Genomic DNA, 17,998 nt, shown 5'->3' with positions numbered 1-17,998 from the left:
AGTATTAATCCTCACAAGCCAACGGAGGAGGCCTTTCCAGGTTGTTCAGTACAAGCCTTAGAACCTGATTCTCTTCTCAGGCTGTATTTTTCTAATTGGCACATCGTTTGCTTCAGATAATGTTTATACAAATGAAAGTACGAGAAGAGTCATTCCCTACAAAGGCAAATCTTGCTTTCTGCTGCATGCAGTGTGCGCCTTAGGCATCATCAGAAACCTTACGTGTATGTTTGAAAATAAAGTCTGACTAAGTCCTATAAGGCTGGATCTGGACATCCTGTCCTACAAGGCATTGGTGTGCTTATGAATGATTGCTTTCTTATCTTCACAGTAGAAATACGTAGTGAAATATGACATAAGATATTTCACTTTGAATACAGGAAGGGTAAAATTTTATTTTCCACAATTTAGTTTGGGCCATGTACATAAAGTCTTGTATAACCAAGTTATTTTAGATCATATCTAGAGTAGAGATAAAATAGATTATTAAAAATGTATAAGATAGATATAAATTCATTGGCTTTAAGCTTTTTAATGGAGCGAGGTGAATGAGAGGGGAGAAGAGCTTACAGTGTGTTTTTTTCCCTATATAGATTCAAATGCACTGCAAGCTTAATGAGAGCAATTCCATTTAATTTATTGGAGCATGCGCACTTATCCTAGAGACAAAATTAGATAAATTTGATCTGTTATGGTGTCAGAAGAACAAAGATGGTTTACAATCCCTTTTGCACTTCCACTTCCCAAGGGGGGGACAAGTCTGGAACATGTTCTAGTCCTGGCATGGAAGAGACCAGCTGTATCAGGCTGGTTTATCTGATCTATCAGTAATTGACCTTTGAGGTAATGGTGCAATCCTTGTTAATGAGGATACTGCCTCTTCTGTGTTGCCTTCTTCACAGGAACTTTGTGGTCAGGAGATATCCCACAAAAAGAATCCCCAAGGTTTTTTCTTAGGTGAACTTTACGTCCTCTTTGCATCACAGGAGGAATGGGCATAACAAATTTGGTTCTGCAAACCCATTTAAAATACAAAATAATGTAACAGTCTTTTTTGTTTCTGTGTCAGGGGTTCCCTGACATAAGATATGCCTTCATCACAAACTGCAGTGAAAAGCAGAGATACCTGAGCTCACTTGGAATGAATGAGGGCATTTTCCACAGGCCGCATAGCTTTTATGACACTGAAGTTGGAGCAAAATAAATTGGTTTGCAAGGAACCCTGTGCTACCATAGCTTGACTACTTCTGGTGTCTGAGATAGACAGCACAGTTAAATGAAGACTGAGAAAGAGGATATATTACTATTTGTAAAAGACATTCAGGAATTAGTACAAGGGAGGACGAAGAATTATTGAAATGGAACCTGCTTTAAGATCAAGTGGATATTAATTGCTTCTGAATGAATGTAGAGTGTAAATTAGAACAAGGTTTCTGACATCAAAGGAATGATGTCTGAATTCTGGCGTGACCTTTCAAATAGGGCAGGAAGGACAAGGAACCTAAATTATTTCAAGATGGACCTTGATAAATTAATATAGGTAGTGATCTCAGAGATGGAAATTAAAGTTTACAATTATAGTATCATAGATCATAGGTTCAAAGAGACCTCAAAAAGCATTCAGTCCATTTCCTTGCTCTTAGTCTCAATTACATTTAAATTATTCCAGGTTTATCCAGCCTGATCTTAAATATAATATAATCTCAGTGATGAGATTCTACAGCCCTGTTACTCTTCCATTCAATTACCTCACTATTCCTACCATTAGAAAGCTTTTCTCATCTCAACTTAAGTCTTCCTAGCATGATTTAAGTTCATTTCTTCTTGTCCTCTCCACAGCAGACTTGGAGAACAAATTAGTATCCTGCCCCTTTATAGCCATCTCTTATATGCTTGGAAGCTCCTATCCTTTTTCCCAGATACACAGAGTGGTTGAGGTTGGAACTTCTCAGTATTTTCATTTTGATATTAACCCTTGGTTCTTTCAGTCTTTTGTCTGAAAACTTGTCTTCTAGACCTCTGATTGTTCTGGTACTCTCTACTGGACCCTCCAGGTGTTCTTCCTCCTTCTTCCCATTCGTCCTGATGACACTCTACCAGTACTGAATACAACAGAAGGATTATTTTGTGACTCTCAGGCATAGTGCTATTGCTTATTTATCCAAGTATTATTGTCATTTTTGCAGTGTGGAATGTGGTTTACTTCCCAGGTCTAGGTGTTTTCATCAAATATGTTCCCTGCTGTGGCAGGGGATAGGATGTATGAAATGTCCTTCATCTCTGCAGCTGTCCTTCATCTCTGCAGCTGTCCTTATGAGATGTTTTTTTTGAGTTCCTTCTAATAAAGCTCCTGTGCTCCTTGTACAGGAATGTTTGGGATTGCTGTGGAAGGGGCAAATGGGCCACAAACAAAGCTTTGTGGATCCATCTAGACTAAACTTCTCTTACATGATTGACTTTAATTTCACTCACATGGATCCTTCTTATCCTGTATCCTTGGTGTGTTCAAAGCTAGACAATCCGTAAAGCAGACATAGCCTACCGGCCTCCCCAGAGTCAGAATCCACCAGGAGGTTATGAATGAGGAGGAGAGGTGTGCTGTGCTTAGGCATTAGCATAGTTGCTCCTTGTCTCACAACCTGAAGAGTGCACCATACCACCTGCTGTAAATGCAGACTGGTGGGTGACGAGGGGACAACCAAGCCCTTTTGTGCCATCAAGCTGATGCTGTGGAAATCTCCTCCTAAGACAGCAGAACCTGAGGGCACTGTACCACTGGAACTGCTTTGTAGCTGAATGTCTGGGCAACCCTATATTTCAGTTATTGGTTTGATATTATTCTTACCTGTTTTCATTTTAGCACATTGTCAGCTTGAGGTCAAATCTTAATGGCTTATTTGCTCTGCGTATCAGCAAATGAGGTAGTTTGATACCACATTCATGCATAAATTTGTGAACACGGAATAAATAAGACACTATTAAGTATAACACTCAGAATTCAAGGGCTTGAGAAACTTTGCATATTGCTAAGCTGACAAAGTGCTGTTCTAAAGTGATAAAAGCAGGTGTTTCTTTTTAGTTGCCAAGTCTGCTCCCATGTGAGAGGCTAAATAAGTAGTCCAAATTACATCTAAGAAGAAAATTTGCCAGAGCTTAATTACTTCTCATCACAGTGCCAAATAAGAAGAAGAAGAAAAAAAAACCACCTTGGAATTACATTGTAGTCTATTTAATTCTCCTCATTTAAAGCCCTGAGATGGAATTCTTAACTTCACAATAAACTGCACTCTTTCAGTGGTAAAGCAGAGCAAATTTGTAAGCAATGACTTGTGCTCCTTCTACCTTTGGCATTTAGGTAAAAGCAATTTTTTGTTCAAAAATATAAGTAGTTTTTACAAGGTCTGCAGCTGTGTCGTTTCAGTAGGATATAGTTTTATGATTAATCAATGGTTTTCTCTGATGACTTCTGCTAGGGTTATGGCCATTTAATCCATCTTTATTGATAAGAGTGATCTTATTAAGCCTGGCTATTAGATCTTGGTGTTCTGTGAGTTAGACTACAGTATCATCAAACCTTGCTCTCCTGCTCTGGCCTGTAGTGCCTGTCTGCGTGCTGGGCAATTGAGTGCATCAGACTGTGTTCAGTCAATCCTACTTAAGTCAAGCCTCTCATCACAAAGCCTCCATCAGCTTGTCTTCTGCAAGGAGAATTTATCAGTAAGTCAGCAGGAGAAGGGATTAAGACCACAGCCATTTACCCACGTACCCTGTGCAATGTGCAATGAAATGTCAGTGCTGTAACCCCTCAGTTCTACATTATTATTTCACTGGTAAGGAGGCATTTTGCTGAGAGATCTCTCTGTCCTTTATTTAAAGAGAACGTAATGAAACCAGAATTCTTGTACAAGACCAAACCAGGGAGTCCTCTGTTTTGATATTTGCCTATGTTGTCAGTATTTTGGAGGAAGATGCAAGAATAAAAACAAAATATTAAAAAAATCTGCCATTTTTCTCATCTCTTAGTAGTTGCTTTATAGGTAAAACTATATGGAAGTTGAGATTCTTTACCTCTTTTATATAGATAGGGCCAGCTGATTTGCCTCTCCCATATATTTTATCCAATTCCCTCCTAAATATGCTAAATTCTTAGTCTGCCCTCATATGATACTATTTTCACAAGAAATAGCTGGCAGCTCCTGTATTTTGAATGTTTTCATTTTTCTGTATCTTTTTTGATACAATAAAATAGTTAATAGAAAGTTCAAAGTTGGAGTGCATAGAATGGGATCATTGATTTTTAGAAGGTTACTAGAAATTTTCTGTTATTTTCAGTTCACTTCTGTGTATAGGCTAATATTACCACTTTGACCTCTTGTCATGGTTTAACCCCAGCCAACAACTAAGCACCACACAGCCGCTTGCTCACTCCCTCCCGGTGGGATGGGGGAGAGAATCGGAACAGTAAAAGTGAGAAAACTTGTGGCTTGAGATAAAGACAGTTTAATGGGTAAAGCAAAAGCTGCGTGCACAAGCAAAGCAAAACAAGGAATTCATTCACTACTTCCCATCGGCAGGCAGGTGTTCAGCCATCCTCAGGAAAGCAGGGCTCCATCACGCGTAAGGGTTACTTGGGAAGACAAACGCCATCACGCCCAATGTCCCCCCCTTCCTTCTTCTTCCCCCAGCTTATATACTGAGCATGACGTCATATGGTATGGAATAGCCCTTTGGCCAGCCTGGGTCAGCTGTCCTGGCTGTGCCCCCTCCCAGCTTCTTGTGCACCGGGCAGAGCAGGGGAAGCTGAAAAGTCCTTGACTGGTGTAAGCACTACTTAGCAACAACTAAAACATCAGTGTGTTATCAACATTATTTTCATACTAAATCCAAAACACAGCACTATACCAGCTACTAAGAAGAAAATTAACTCTATCCCAGCTGAAACCAGGACACCTCTCTATGAAGCAACACTTTCACAAGCATCACTGCAAGCATGCAGTGTTTCCCTTTCTAATTGATTATAGTTAACTTAAAACCCAGTGATGTGTGTGAATGGCTGAGATTATTTATTCTGGGACGTATTACTGAGGTGCATTCAACTGTGAATTTCATCTGCTCCTTTGCTGCATATTCATTTAGTTTTATTTGATACCACTGGCAGTTGTAACTAATAAAATCTTAAATAATTCTGGTTTGGGCAGATTTTACTCTCTCCTTGAGTAGGCTCGTCTCTTGTGAGAGATCTTAACTTGCAAACAGAATTCCATGTTGAATATAGCTCAACAGCATCATGCTGTAAAAGGACAATTGGGGAACTATAAATTCCTAAAAAGGATAAAAATCCTAAAAAGGATATTGCCTTTGAGGCACAAGAAGTAACTAATCTTCAGTTCTACTCAGAAATGGTGAGACCTCTTTCCAGTACTGGGCATAACATCTTAAGAAAGATGTTGACCAGCTGGAGAGCCCAAAGGCAAACAAGAATCATCAAATGTTTTGAATATATGACAAGCAATTGTTTGTGTGTGTGTGTGAAGAATAAAAGGCGCTGTGTGTGTGTATGTGTTAGTAATTTTCAGATAGGAAAATGGATTTTGCAGAGTGGAAAGGAATAATCTGTTCTTTGTGTCCATTGTGGAGGCAAGAAGTCACTGTGACCTGTGACTGCGCTATTCATGTTGGACATTAGGAAAGTATTTCTGAAGGCAAGGATAGTCATCAGTGTGCTTTCTACATATCAAGCAATATTTGAACATGTCCAGATCTTCCACGGGAGAGCAGAATGTTGTCACTTGACAATCTTTGTCTGTTTGTAAATGCATTTCAGGACATTAGATAGCAATCTAAGCAATGTTTCTAGATTGCTCTGACAAAGGTGCAGGAACCTCATCTGATTTCTAGCAAGTGCTCTTAGCATTTTCACTGTCACAGGTTCAGGAGAAAAGAACAAGGAAGGCCCAGAAGAGGCATGCAAATACCTAAGAATAAGCTGCTATATGTTGTTAAAAGGATGCCAATGGCAAAAGAAGGAGCACATGCGAGATGATAGTTCTGGGTCATCATAATCCAGTGGTATCACCATTTAAAGCGATGTGCCTTGTCACGAGGCAGAGGGTAGAGAAAAGATGAAGACCAAGGTCAAGGTTGGATCTTGATCCTCTCAAAAGCTAAACTCTAGGACCTGATCAGAAAAATAATTCACAAGAATTGGCTGCCCTAAACACGTTGTTTTCGTCATTCTCTGAATGCCACCACTGGTTTAGTTAATTATAGGGAAAGACAGTGATAAAAACTTGGTAAACCCATCAGATTCTTCAGTAAATGCAATTGTTATTGTGAAATACAGGAGGTCTCATCATGGACAAGACCCTTTAGGCTACAAAACCAGAATAAACAAATGGTGTATATCCCAGTGGTCTTGCAGATAGTGCTGCTGTGATGTTCACCCACTAAATAATTATTGGGGAAAAAATTATAAAGCATTGATTTATCTACAAGCAAGAGTACTACCCAGAATTTTATTTATCTCAGGAATGCTTTAGTCACTCCTGATTCAATCAAATGCTAGAAAACACACTTTTGCTCTCCTGTCGTGGTAACTTATTGTATTAGATATTTCCCAAAATATCAAGAGAATTACATATGTATGAGCCTCCAGGAAAGCCTTTGAAGGAAGGATATAGATGTTCTTGTTCTTGAAAGAATATTCTCATATTGTCACAAGGTATTAGTGATACTGCCATTTTTCTTTCTCTGCTGTGGAGTTTTATGGGCATTGCTCATCTCCAGCCACTCATCAACGTCTGTTAGGGCACTTTAACTTACATTCGCCACCTTGAATTGCTCTAGTCATTGCGTTGGATCCCTGTGGCAGAAGCCTGACAGCGGTCACTCTTTCAGGTTAGGACGGGGTTTGCTGTGGGGCTGGCACACGGGCAAGTGGGGCAGCGAAGCAATTGTTGCAGTGGGCCTTCGCTAGTCCCTCTGGTCAGTGGGAATGCTCTAGCTGGTTATGCCGGATTTTGGGCAATTTTGTGAAGCTCCCTTCCTGTACCAGCATGTGGGATTGTGCCTTGAACATAATGGTAATACACAATTGTCATGCTTTATTGGATTTCCTTCAGGTTGCCATGGAGTCCACTGGGTATTGATATTTCTTAATAAATGAACTGAATATAATTTGTAACTTAAGAAATCCAGAGCCTGTCTATTAGAACTTCTTTCTTTCCATGTCTTCTCTTCTTTAGAAAGGTAGTGTTCAGGAGTGTGAGAAAAGTGACAGAGGAAATGACTTCAAGGTGTAAATGTTAATTTCTGAAATTTTGGGTTAAAGCTTGCTTGCTGCTTAGGAACAAATGCATTTTCTGTTAGCAGTGGGAAATACTCTCACTGCATTCTAGACCAGAACATGGATGTGACACGACAACTAAGTCAAATCTCTTCAGACGATCTCACTGTTGAAACATGGTTGAAATGGTTATTTGCTATGGAATATATTTGTCTAAATTGGACTCAGTTACCATATACCGAGATCAAGCGCATTGTCTCACTGAAACGGGCTGTTAAGGCTAAAGGCTGTGTTTGTGTAGCTGATATGAAACTCACTGTGGATGCAGCTGAAACACAGGAAACAATAATAAAAAGTGCTTCCTGGATTTGAATTTTTCTTTTTGACAATCTTTCAGTAGTAACATAGCAGGATTTAATCATTGTCAATTACAGGTCTTAATTAAATGCTAGTAAGCACTTATTACTGGGATAGTGGAATGGAAGTAGCCACCTGATGATTTAAGGGCTGTTTATAGGAGTAACTGCTCCTGAATAAATGTAAGACTTTTCTTACTTGTCTCTGAGATTAAAATTGGACAAGACCATAAGAAATGCATGGCAGACATTTTATTTTTGAGGATCTTGCTTTTGTTGTAGGTTGGCTTTACTTTTTTGCAGTTAATGTTTGCAGAGTTGTATGTTCAACTGCAGGGATATTTTGTGTAGTTTGTGGATTGCATGTTCAAAATAGAAGTTTATGCGAACAAAAAAACCTAAAATAGATCGCTAATAATTTGTGCATGTAGATAATCCATTGAAGATACCATCAATTTAATTGCATGTGCAGATTAAAAATCCTCATTTGAAAACAAGCCTCTTAATATTCAGTTTATATTTATGTCAAAATCTGTTGAGACATACAATAGTTTTATGATAATTAACAATGGTAAAACCATAGAAGTTTTGAAGTTTGATTTGATAAGTATCAGAAATATGGATGTTTACCCATCCTACACGTCTCTCGAGTTTTCTTGCAAAACTTATCGTTCTTCAGGCCTTGAGGGAAGCTAGACAAGTATTGTAATTCTGCATTTGGTTCCCACTAGACTCCACAAGAGCAGAGTAAAATGAGAAGAAAATTACTCATTTTTGAGTTTCCTCACGGAAGGGTAGTTTAAGTTGTTTTTTTTTTTTTCTGTCTACTTTCTTCATTATAGCAGTAGCTACGAAGCTGGAAGAGTTCTATGTGTTTGGCTTATTACTAAAGTAATTCAGATCTGGATCATGTGAATCTTTTAGGTCTCTTTTTTTTTGGTGCAAATTGCATGAATCTTCGGAGTTCTCTTATTCTAATCTGTGATGTTAGTAAGTTTCCACTGCAAGCTTAATGATGGATGCCTTGGAGACCTGTGCTCCTAATTATGCTCTGCATTTTTTCTCAGACCGTCTGGCTCTTTGTGGTAGGTTAGGAACTTGATCCCCAGCATCAAACATTACCAACTAAACTGCAATGAAATAAGGAGCTACTCACTGCATGATGTGAAAAGGCTGTGCTTAGCAGTGTTTGCGTGATGATGCTAAGCAGGTTTGGAGCTGGAAAGCCGCTGAACTTGGCAGTTTCTTTGTTAAGATATTTTAATCGATCCCACTGCAATGTTTTCTCAATGCTAGAATTCTGCCAAACATCTGGCTGGGAAGTTGCCCTCGGCAGCTGGAGCATGTGACTGTGAAGCTGAAGCACGAGCTGGGTGTTACAGCAGTGATGAACTTCCAGACCGAATGGGACATTGTTCAGAATTCCTGGGGCTGCAACCGCTACCCGGAGCCCATGAGCCCTGAAATACTCATGAAACTGTATAAAGAGGAAGGTCTTGCCTATGTCTGGATGCCAACCCCAGACATGAGCACTGAAGGTAATGCTCAGACCACTCTGGCAGCTAAATTAATAGTAACAAACCCTTTGAGTTACTAATCTGTCACTTTCATGACTGCGTTTTTTTCTATGTAAATTTTGTGTGAAAATATAGCTAACACACAAGGTGTAATTTCTGTGTGTGTTGTCTCTAACAAATTATCCATATTTTCTTGTAGATGGAGAGGCCATCTAAAGTACTTCATGTCTGGCAGTATATGTGTATTTGAGTTTAAAGGTATATGACATTGATAACTGCTTGACTGTTTTGCTTTCAGCTTGAATTCAGCCTGTATAATGAAAATATGCTGTGTAGGTGGAAGACTGCAAGCTTGCACAGCAGGACAGCTTGCCATCCTTGCTGGTTAAAAATGGAGAGACAGCGCTGTATGTCTGTCTCTGCTATTCCCCTCCCCCAGCAAATAATTTTTCTTTAACTATAGTATCCCAGTCTTACAAGTCTCCATAGAGTCATATATAATTATTTGCAATACATTTAGAATACCCATAGCACCTCATGTCATATTTTTAATTCCTCCATTGGAATGCTCAGTTCAAAATCTTGTTTCCAACCAGTAGGTTAGAAAGTGTGCGTGTTTCCAAGCGAGTAGCCTACCAGAAGAGAGTGCTTTCAACAGAGTGAAATACTGCTGCCACAATTAGAGAACTGTCTTATCAGGAATAGGACATCAGGGAAGACAGGAAACCTTAAAACAGGGATGTGAAAGGGCTTAATGTCAGTGCTCATCTGTGCCATGAGCAAATGTTAGGTTCTGATGTTTGCAGCTTCAGTTCCTGGGGTAACAGGGGGAAAGGCATCAGGAAATGTGGTAGAGTTGTCCTTTTGGGATTGAGAAAGACCGTTCTGTGTTGTTTAACCATATGCTTAGCAAACAATTAAACCATAACAGTATTAAGTTGTACAGGAAAATACTCCTCTGCTCTCCCTCCCTCACTTATTATTGACATAGTGGCCTTCATTACAATGTTTTGGAAAGCAGCAGTACATAGGTAGCTTCACAAACCTCTGGTACTAAAAAACATTGTGCTTTTGGCTTGCTAACTTTAATGCTATGTAAGATGTGCTGTTTGATGCAATTTGCTGCCCTATCTCAGTCCTTGTGAAAAAGAATATGCCACACACATTCAGTGTTAATCAGGATGTATACTTAGAGAAGAACTGGGGCATTTTACAGATTTTGTGTGATCTGAGTCTATGTTGCCAGAAGAAACAAAGGTTAGGGTAGAAGGTCATTTGGAAAAAAAAAAGAAAAAACCCCAAATATGTCAGGTTTGCCATTGTGATTCACAGTGCATCAGGCTGTACAGACATAATCTCAACCGTGAACCTAGCTTTCTCAAATGCAAATGAACGTGCCTTGTTTTTAACCTTAGGAAGAATACAGATGTTGCCACAAGCTGTCTGCCTCTTGCACGGGCTACTGGAGAATGGACACACTGTCTACGTTCATTGCAACGCGGGTGTTGGCAGGTCTACAGCTGCTGTCAGTGGCTGGCTGAAGTACGTGATGGGATGGAGCCTGCGGAAAGTGCAGTACTTTTTGGCTTCCAGGAGACCAGTTGTCTACATTGATGAGGAAGCTCTGATCCGTGCTGAAGACGATTTCTACCAGAAATTTGGGCACCTTCGTTCCTCATGCAAAGTACAAGAGTAGAAAAGCAGAAGAGAAAAAAGAAGGTGAAAAAGAATCCTTACATTTGAACCTCAAGGACTTAGAAATCATGAGTCAGAGTCCTGCCTCTCCTCTTCAGATTATAAGCTTGTCATAGAAGTCGTGAGAATTTTTTTAAAAAGTGCCTTTGAGGGTTTTTTTACTTGCTTTCTTTAAGCTGATATGATTCCTGTTTTCAAGCTTTTTTCTGCAAGTATGAGACCTAGAAACTCTGCAAAGGAAAACTAAGATTTTCTTTTAACTACTTGCCTATAGGAACGGAGGTTTTAGGGTAGACACTAAATAAGACTTGATGTGAAATAGTTAGAGTTGGCAATATTTCCGTGACAAGAAAGAGAAGGCATTCTCAGAAAAACAGATACAAAGCTTGACTGGATTAAGGTTCAGATTAAGATGGAGCTGATCATCGTCAAAGCTGCTCAGTTATTTTAGGTGGAGTGTACCTTACTGAAGTGTTTTCCAGTAATTTTGTAGACAAGTGGTGTTAATGAGAAAGACCAGAAGGAAACTGATTTTTCAACTCAGTGTCTTAAACAAAAAGCTAATGTCTAATGCAGTGAACTAAAATTTGCTCTCTTTGCCTATGTAGTTAATGTTAAATAGTTAAATAGTTAAAGCTATATTCTTTTATGACATTGGGACTATGCTGGGATGTGGCATGAAGAGAGGAAACAGCTCCACTTACTGCAGTCTTACTCTGTTGCAGGGAAGGACTACTATTTATGACATTATCCTAGGCTGTGAGATCTCTAAGTCACAGATACATTTTGCTCCTCTGGTCTATGCAGTGCTGTACAGTGGGCTTCCGAGGTGCCAAGTCAATCTAAGCAGTAACCACTGGGCTAAAACAGGACCTGTAAGACCTGCGTGATAAGTGTCTGTGCATGACTGATGCCACAGCCTCTGTGTTGTTGACCTAGATGAATTTCTTCACTATAGCAAAAGTCTCTTCTTCTTGCACAAGCAGTGTGTGGATGTTCACAGATGCTAGATTTAGCCAAGTGAAGCAAATACATTCCTGTATAGGAGCAAAGAGCAACTCTCTGGAGAGTTTCTCGGGAGCTTAGTCTCAGTAGGCTAATGTTGGCTTTGTGGATGTTCCCTAATGTTTTCCAGTGCTGCTCAGTCTCTTAGCTAAACTAAGCAGTGGCACCAACAGCTTCCAGCACTGCTCAGGTAAAACCAGTTTGCCGTAGTTTAAGTCCAAGAGAGAAGGGAGAGAAAGCATTTCCTAAAGAACAGAGAATTAAGGATGTGTAAACATTAAGAAACTTAATTTCTATAGGTTTATTCGTCAGTGAAATCTCATTTTTTCCAGCCAACTTGACCTTCTAAAGACCCAGTCAGTGCCAGAGTAGTTTAGCTGATATATATTGATTACCTGAATACTTAATGGAGAAACTATTAGATATGAACTGCTTATGGAGAATGTCCAGAATAATATAATACATTTTATTTATCCTATACTTCAGTTGTCTTCAAAAGGAAAAACATTTATTTAAGTTATTCTGTATGTGTGGTTTTGATCATGACTTTTTTCTTATATTCTCCTTTGAAGTAACACTGCCTGTTTAGAAAATGGATGAGAAAAGTTCTCTATTAAATAAAAACATACTGACAGTTCCAGCAGCCCATTTTGTCATATGTCTTTGGCTTCCAATTTCATGAAGAGCAAAAAGGGTCATGACTGATATTTCTATATAGAAGTGGGACCAGCCACTTTAATGGTAACAGCCCATTTCTTGTCTGGTATGCTGTGTCAGTTTTGATGGGCATTTGAGGAGGAGATCTCAAAAAACAGCACAGCAAAGATGTGTGGGTGATATGGCACCTCTGATACCTCCAAAGACCAAAAAAAAGGGGTTGTTTCTCCCAGCCTGATGCGGAGAGCAGAGGGAGTGTGTCAGTGCTGCTGTCTGGCCGTTGGGCTCTCATGCGAATGTGCAGAGCTACAGCTGAGCACCCACGAGCGCCCAGGAGTTACCTCATTTTGACTGAGCTTAAAGTAAAAAAGGTGAGCTTTTGCTACCATGTGCCTCTCAAAATCAAGTGCTGAGAGGAGGAGGATGGCATAAGAAGTAGAGAGTAGAACTCGCTTAAGTTTTACATTTCAGTTGAGATACATTTGAAACCCCAAGCTTGGAATGTGTTTCCAAGCATCCCCAACAGACAGTCCTTCCCCTCAGATGCAACTTGTAATATATGTTGGGACAAGCACTTGTGGTTTTGGTCCTTGTTTCACAGCTAACAGTATTTCTTTTTTAGGGCTTTTGGGACTGAACAGTACATAACATGTCACAAACAAGTAAGTATATGACTAAGTAAGTGTAGCTGTGCTATATCGGCTATTTATAATTCTGATTTTATTGGCAATGGAAGCAGACTGGCGCTTCATTTTTAGGGCAGAAATTCAAATGATACAGAAACCACATATGCAAGGAAGCCCTAGCAAGGGGTTGGGGGTTGTTGATTCATTGTTTATTGTCATTTCAGTTTGCTTGTCTGCTGCACTGCTGGGGGACTATATCATATACAGATTGCATAAGCTGATGAACTACATGAAAACAACTTGCCAACATCACATTAACAAAGAATGCAAAGAGATCCCATGGTTTGCGGTCCCTTTGTACCTATTTGTAGCATACTTTTTTTCCTCATTGCCACCTTCCTGCCTTCCTCATTGAAGGCCACCGTGTCGAGTAACATTCATTCAAAGCCCTGTCTGTTGAATGCAACTGGGAATTTAAATGCTAAAGAGATCATTGCAAGAGGCTACAACGACAGAAAAAGCAATCATATAAAAATATTCCATTTCTCCAACTGTATAATTGCATGATAAATCTGCATCTAGAGATTATCTATTAGAATTCCAATTTGTAATATGTTCTTATGCTGATTGGATCATTAGCTGTTTCCACAGACTAGCCTCTTGGTGCAATTTGGATGAAAAGATGAAGACAGTCTGTTGTTCATATACTTGTATATTTCCTTACTACTTTAGTCATAAAAGTCCTACAAAATGTAGAGAAGAACAACTCCTATAGAAAGAATTAGAAACGGATAAACAGTAACAGTTATTTTAAAGTGGGCCCAAGAAGCCAAACTAATACATACACAGTAACAGGAGCCAGGTAGAAATGTTTTCTTAACTCATCACTGAAAAGCATCAGTTGGGGAAAATGGTTTTCTGCTGGTATGAGCATCAGTATTCTCTGTGCTGTTACAGCCAGGTTGTATTAAATTAAAAAAGAAAGTAGAATTTACTACATGGAATAGGACCATTTATAACTCCAGGTACTTAGAGTATCTCGATGTCATTATTAGGCCAAACAATAGTATATATTCTTTCTCAGGGCTATGTACATGAAGGAGCTAAGCAATCCTAGCTCTTACGAGTGATTTTGTAACAAATACAGCCCCTTGAGGGATGGGTCAGGCTTTGAGTGGTATAGTTTCGTGAGTATTTTTCCTTTTGACATCAGAAAAGTACTAATGAGAATCTTCTGTGTGACGTTTTTAGGTAAGCAATGCAGCCTGGTGAAGGGAGACTGGGCTGGCTGGTGCAACTGTTGAATACCTTCCTTTCTCCCTTACTCCTTACTTGTTATTTCACACTTTGAACTTTGGTCCCTTTGGCACTTATCTACTCTAGTTGCTTTGGTTGTAAGTTCTCAGTCTTCCCTTTCTGTTTGTACAGCACCAAGCACAGTGACGCCCTGGATGTGGCCAGGACTGCAGGTTTTATACCAGGTTGTATTCCGGAGTAGTTGGAAAGTCTGCAACTGGCAACTGAGGTGTGCGCGCTGCACAAAAACCTGTGCAAAACAGTGTCTCTGTTCTGGGGTGGAATTAAAATTTCAGATTGCCAGCCAAGCCCTCTTGGGCAAAGATAAAGGAAAAAGATAGGCTGTAGGTTGTGCAGGAGCAGGTAGTAAAATCCCTATTTAAAACAAGAATGCAAAAAGTCAGACTTACTCCATTACCTACTATGATGTCCATTACCCACTATGATGTCCTTTGTGAGTTCCAATTTATAAAACCTGCTGACTTTACTGGTGTGTAATTAAGAAAAAACATTTGATTTGAAGTAGGCAAACACATTTGCCATAACTGTATTACCCTGTTGCTTCTTTTATTCTTCATCATTAAATTGCAATGAGAGGTTTCAAACCAATGATAGAGTTAAAAAAAAAATATGATTCTTTAAAAAAATACACTGGGACTGTGCAACAGGAAATTATGGAAAAATATTTAGAAGCATAATAACTACCGCAAAAGCATATATTTGGCAAGCAGGCCCTACCTTCTTGAAGGATAATGAACATTAGGCTGCCCTAAGCTAAAATGGAATTGGATTAATGTAGCAGAGGACAGGATATAGATGACTGCCTCCAACTCTAACTGTTTACATTCTTAGTGGTAAATCAACACCTCCGCAGTTATTGCCTTAAAAATATTCTGCTGGAGAAAGTTGTGGTTTATTTTCCACATGTATATAACTTAAAGGGAAAGGGGCTGTGCTGAGGGATCAGGCTTTGGAATGGTGGAAGTATAAAGGAATTAATCCTTTTTCTGTTACTCAGCAGTACAACATCACCAACAGCAAGACCAAACCATATGACTTCATAATTGATCTTCTTCCTAAATTAACAGAGGAAAGCAGTTTTTTCAAGGGCAATGGCATTAACATATATTAGCATAATTGCATAATTGTGATATAAGCAATCAAAATACATGTTGTTGGCCCTTCAGTTATGCTAATGGTGAACCGATAGGGTGTTCCTTCTTAATGAGACATATTTTCCTCTTGCTCTGCCCTTTCACCTCAAGATGCTTCATTCCAGTCTTGACTAGTTTATAAACAGCTTTGTGACTTAAAATTGCTGTATTTGTAAAGATAAGTAATGTGTATTTTATTAAACCTTTTTTTACGTATCAAGGCTTGTCTGGGGATAAGGAAATAAGAACTGTTATACCCTGTAAAACAAGTATGGTGACACTGTGAACCTTAGCCCTATATAATTCAACCTTTTTGTGCTTAAACATGTTGTCTTATTTGGGAGACTGAATTTATAAAGATTACAGGATAATGTCTGTGATTTGATAATTACTTTAATGCTGATGTTGTATATTTACATCAAGGAAAATAGAAGGCCTGTTTATTCATGAGCTGGTAAAATATTAAATGATATATCATTCTTGATGTAGATTATGTGAGGAAAAAGCATAAAACAGCTGCCAAGAAAAAATTTCTAATGCTGGGCAGGTTTCTGTGGTCTTTACTTAATGTCATTATAACAAAATTTGTTTTGTGGTAATGCAGTTTCAGCGGGGAAATAATTAACAGTCAGGCCATCATCCAAGGGTAGCAGCCATGTTTAAGTTGGGCGGCCAGCCCAAAGTCAATGCAACAGATCAAATGCTGAAAATGAATCCAATCTTCAAAAATTCAATAAAATACATAAACACCGAGGTTAAGAAATGAATATAAAGGTTGTATGTGGAGAAAGGCAAAAATTTATAAAGTATAATCCTAGCTAATGTCAAAGGGAAAAATATTTTGCAGTGGGATAGCAAACACCACAACTCATTTGAAAACATAATCAATATGTTAGATAAAAGTATAGCTGGTATTTAAACCTCACTAACCAGTTAAAGGGATGCTACCACATTATTTAGGCTTACAATATTTAGCTCTAGAAAGAAAGAAATGTGGAACGGTAAGCTCTCCAGAACACAAACGAGTTTTATACCCTCTCTTGGGCAACTAACTCATGGAGTGCACTTGAGCAGGTGAAGGTTTATGAGGACAAAAGTGGTTGCTGGTGCATTGTGGTTTGGCAGTCAAATAAATCCCTTGCGTAGAGATGTGTTTTTCTGAAATAGGATCAATAAGACTATACTTTAGAAGAGCTAATGTGAAAGGCATCTCTTAAAATATGCTTAAATGATAGCTCCAGATGGAAGTCTAGGCAAGCGTATGTCTTGATGGAGTCTTTCTCTTCACATGTGTCTTGCTGAAACAGGAAAGCCTCTTAGAGGTCTTTTGTCCTGCAACACCTGTGCTTAAAGCCAGAGCACCAGAATGGGAAAGTGTAACTCCGAGTAGCAGTGGCCCTGACCCCAGTTAGTTAATTATTAAATTGTTAAATGACATTGTTCAGACCATCACCAAGTTTGGCAGAGATGGCCAAATTCAGAGGAAGGCTGCTGTGTGGATGTCTGAGGAGCTAAAACTCATCTTGCAGAACGAAGATGGCCCAGCGGGACCCAGCCAGGAGAATGGTGGACTGGAAAACACGAGACAGGTCTTGCACCCCGTTCTGCCTCTGCCTCTGCAGGTGAAATGGATTATTTAATCTCTTTACTTGAGTTGTTCTGTTTCTTAACATAACACAAAGGATACTTAACCTCAGTCCTCTACCAATAATTGGATGGGACAGCTGCTGTTCTCAGTGCCTCCACCCAGAGTGGCTGTGTGGGTGCCTGTGAGCACTTGATCAGATGCTATTTCAAGTACTTTGTAACTCCATGTTAATAATGTTTAAATGATAGGCTTAAATTTCACAGGGAGTTGTCCGTGTCCCCAACGTACTTTCCTGGTATGTGTGTGAGTATTGCAGTTTGATGGCACTCACAGGCAACAGAGGGTCTAGCAATAAGAACCAGGACTCTGATCTGGCCTGCTTCCCAACTGGGATATCTTATTCACCTGGAAATAAGGATGCATGAACAGATGCCATCATCCTCAGTCAGACTTATAGTCTTCCTGGTGCCTTACATGGCACTTTCCACCCAAGTGCCCTCTTCAGAGAATTACAAAAGCAATCATGATTCAGCACCACTGAAAATCTTATTTGTGGTACGGTTTTAGGTTTGGGTTTTTTTAATTTAACTTAATTTAGACACCCAACTATGGGCAACTAAAATAGAAAATGCTGCTCTGAATTTTTGACATCTTCCACCCTTCCTAAATGGTAAAATAAATGCATTATTCTGCATTATTTTCATGCAAAGGACTACAAAACATTTTTCAAGGCAATAACTAGATATGTCCTGGACCACCAGAGAAAGATTTAGAAGCAGGAGTAGAAAAATACATGAACTGAAGAAAGCAGTGGTCTGC

The 17,998-nt window shown here is 39.3% G+C and overlaps 1 protein-coding gene across 3 annotated transcripts in view; it reads left to right on the top strand.

Moving 5' to 3' along the window:
- EPM2A (EPM2A glucan phosphatase, laforin) overlaps positions 1-17,178 on the top strand; it is a 44,983-nt gene extending 27,805 nt beyond the window's left edge. For 2 of the 3 annotated variants that reach the window (XM_087775423.1, XM_087775425.1), the window contains exons 3-4: positions 8,938-9,179; positions 10,574-12,501. In XM_087775423.1, coding sequence (XP_087631549.1) covers positions 8,938-9,179; positions 10,574-10,854 — 523 coding nt within the window. In that variant the 3' untranslated portion in view covers positions 10,855-12,501. Of the gene's footprint in view, positions 1-8,937; positions 9,180-10,573; positions 12,502-13,137; positions 13,178-17,120 lie in introns of those variants that run through there. The other variant, XR_015708351.1, reaches the window with a different exon arrangement.
- The last annotated feature ends 820 nt before the right edge of the window (positions 17,179-17,998 follow it).

The sequence above is a fragment of the Nipponia nippon genome, unplaced genomic scaffold (assembly GCF_047370975.1).
Source record: "Nipponia nippon isolate SJK-2023a ecotype South Korea unplaced genomic scaffold, ASM4737097v1 scaffold_4, whole genome shotgun sequence".
NCBI classification, from domain to species: Eukaryota; Metazoa; Chordata; class Aves; order Pelecaniformes; family Threskiornithidae; genus Nipponia; species Nipponia nippon.
This window is presented reverse-complemented; position numbering and strand designations above follow the sequence as displayed.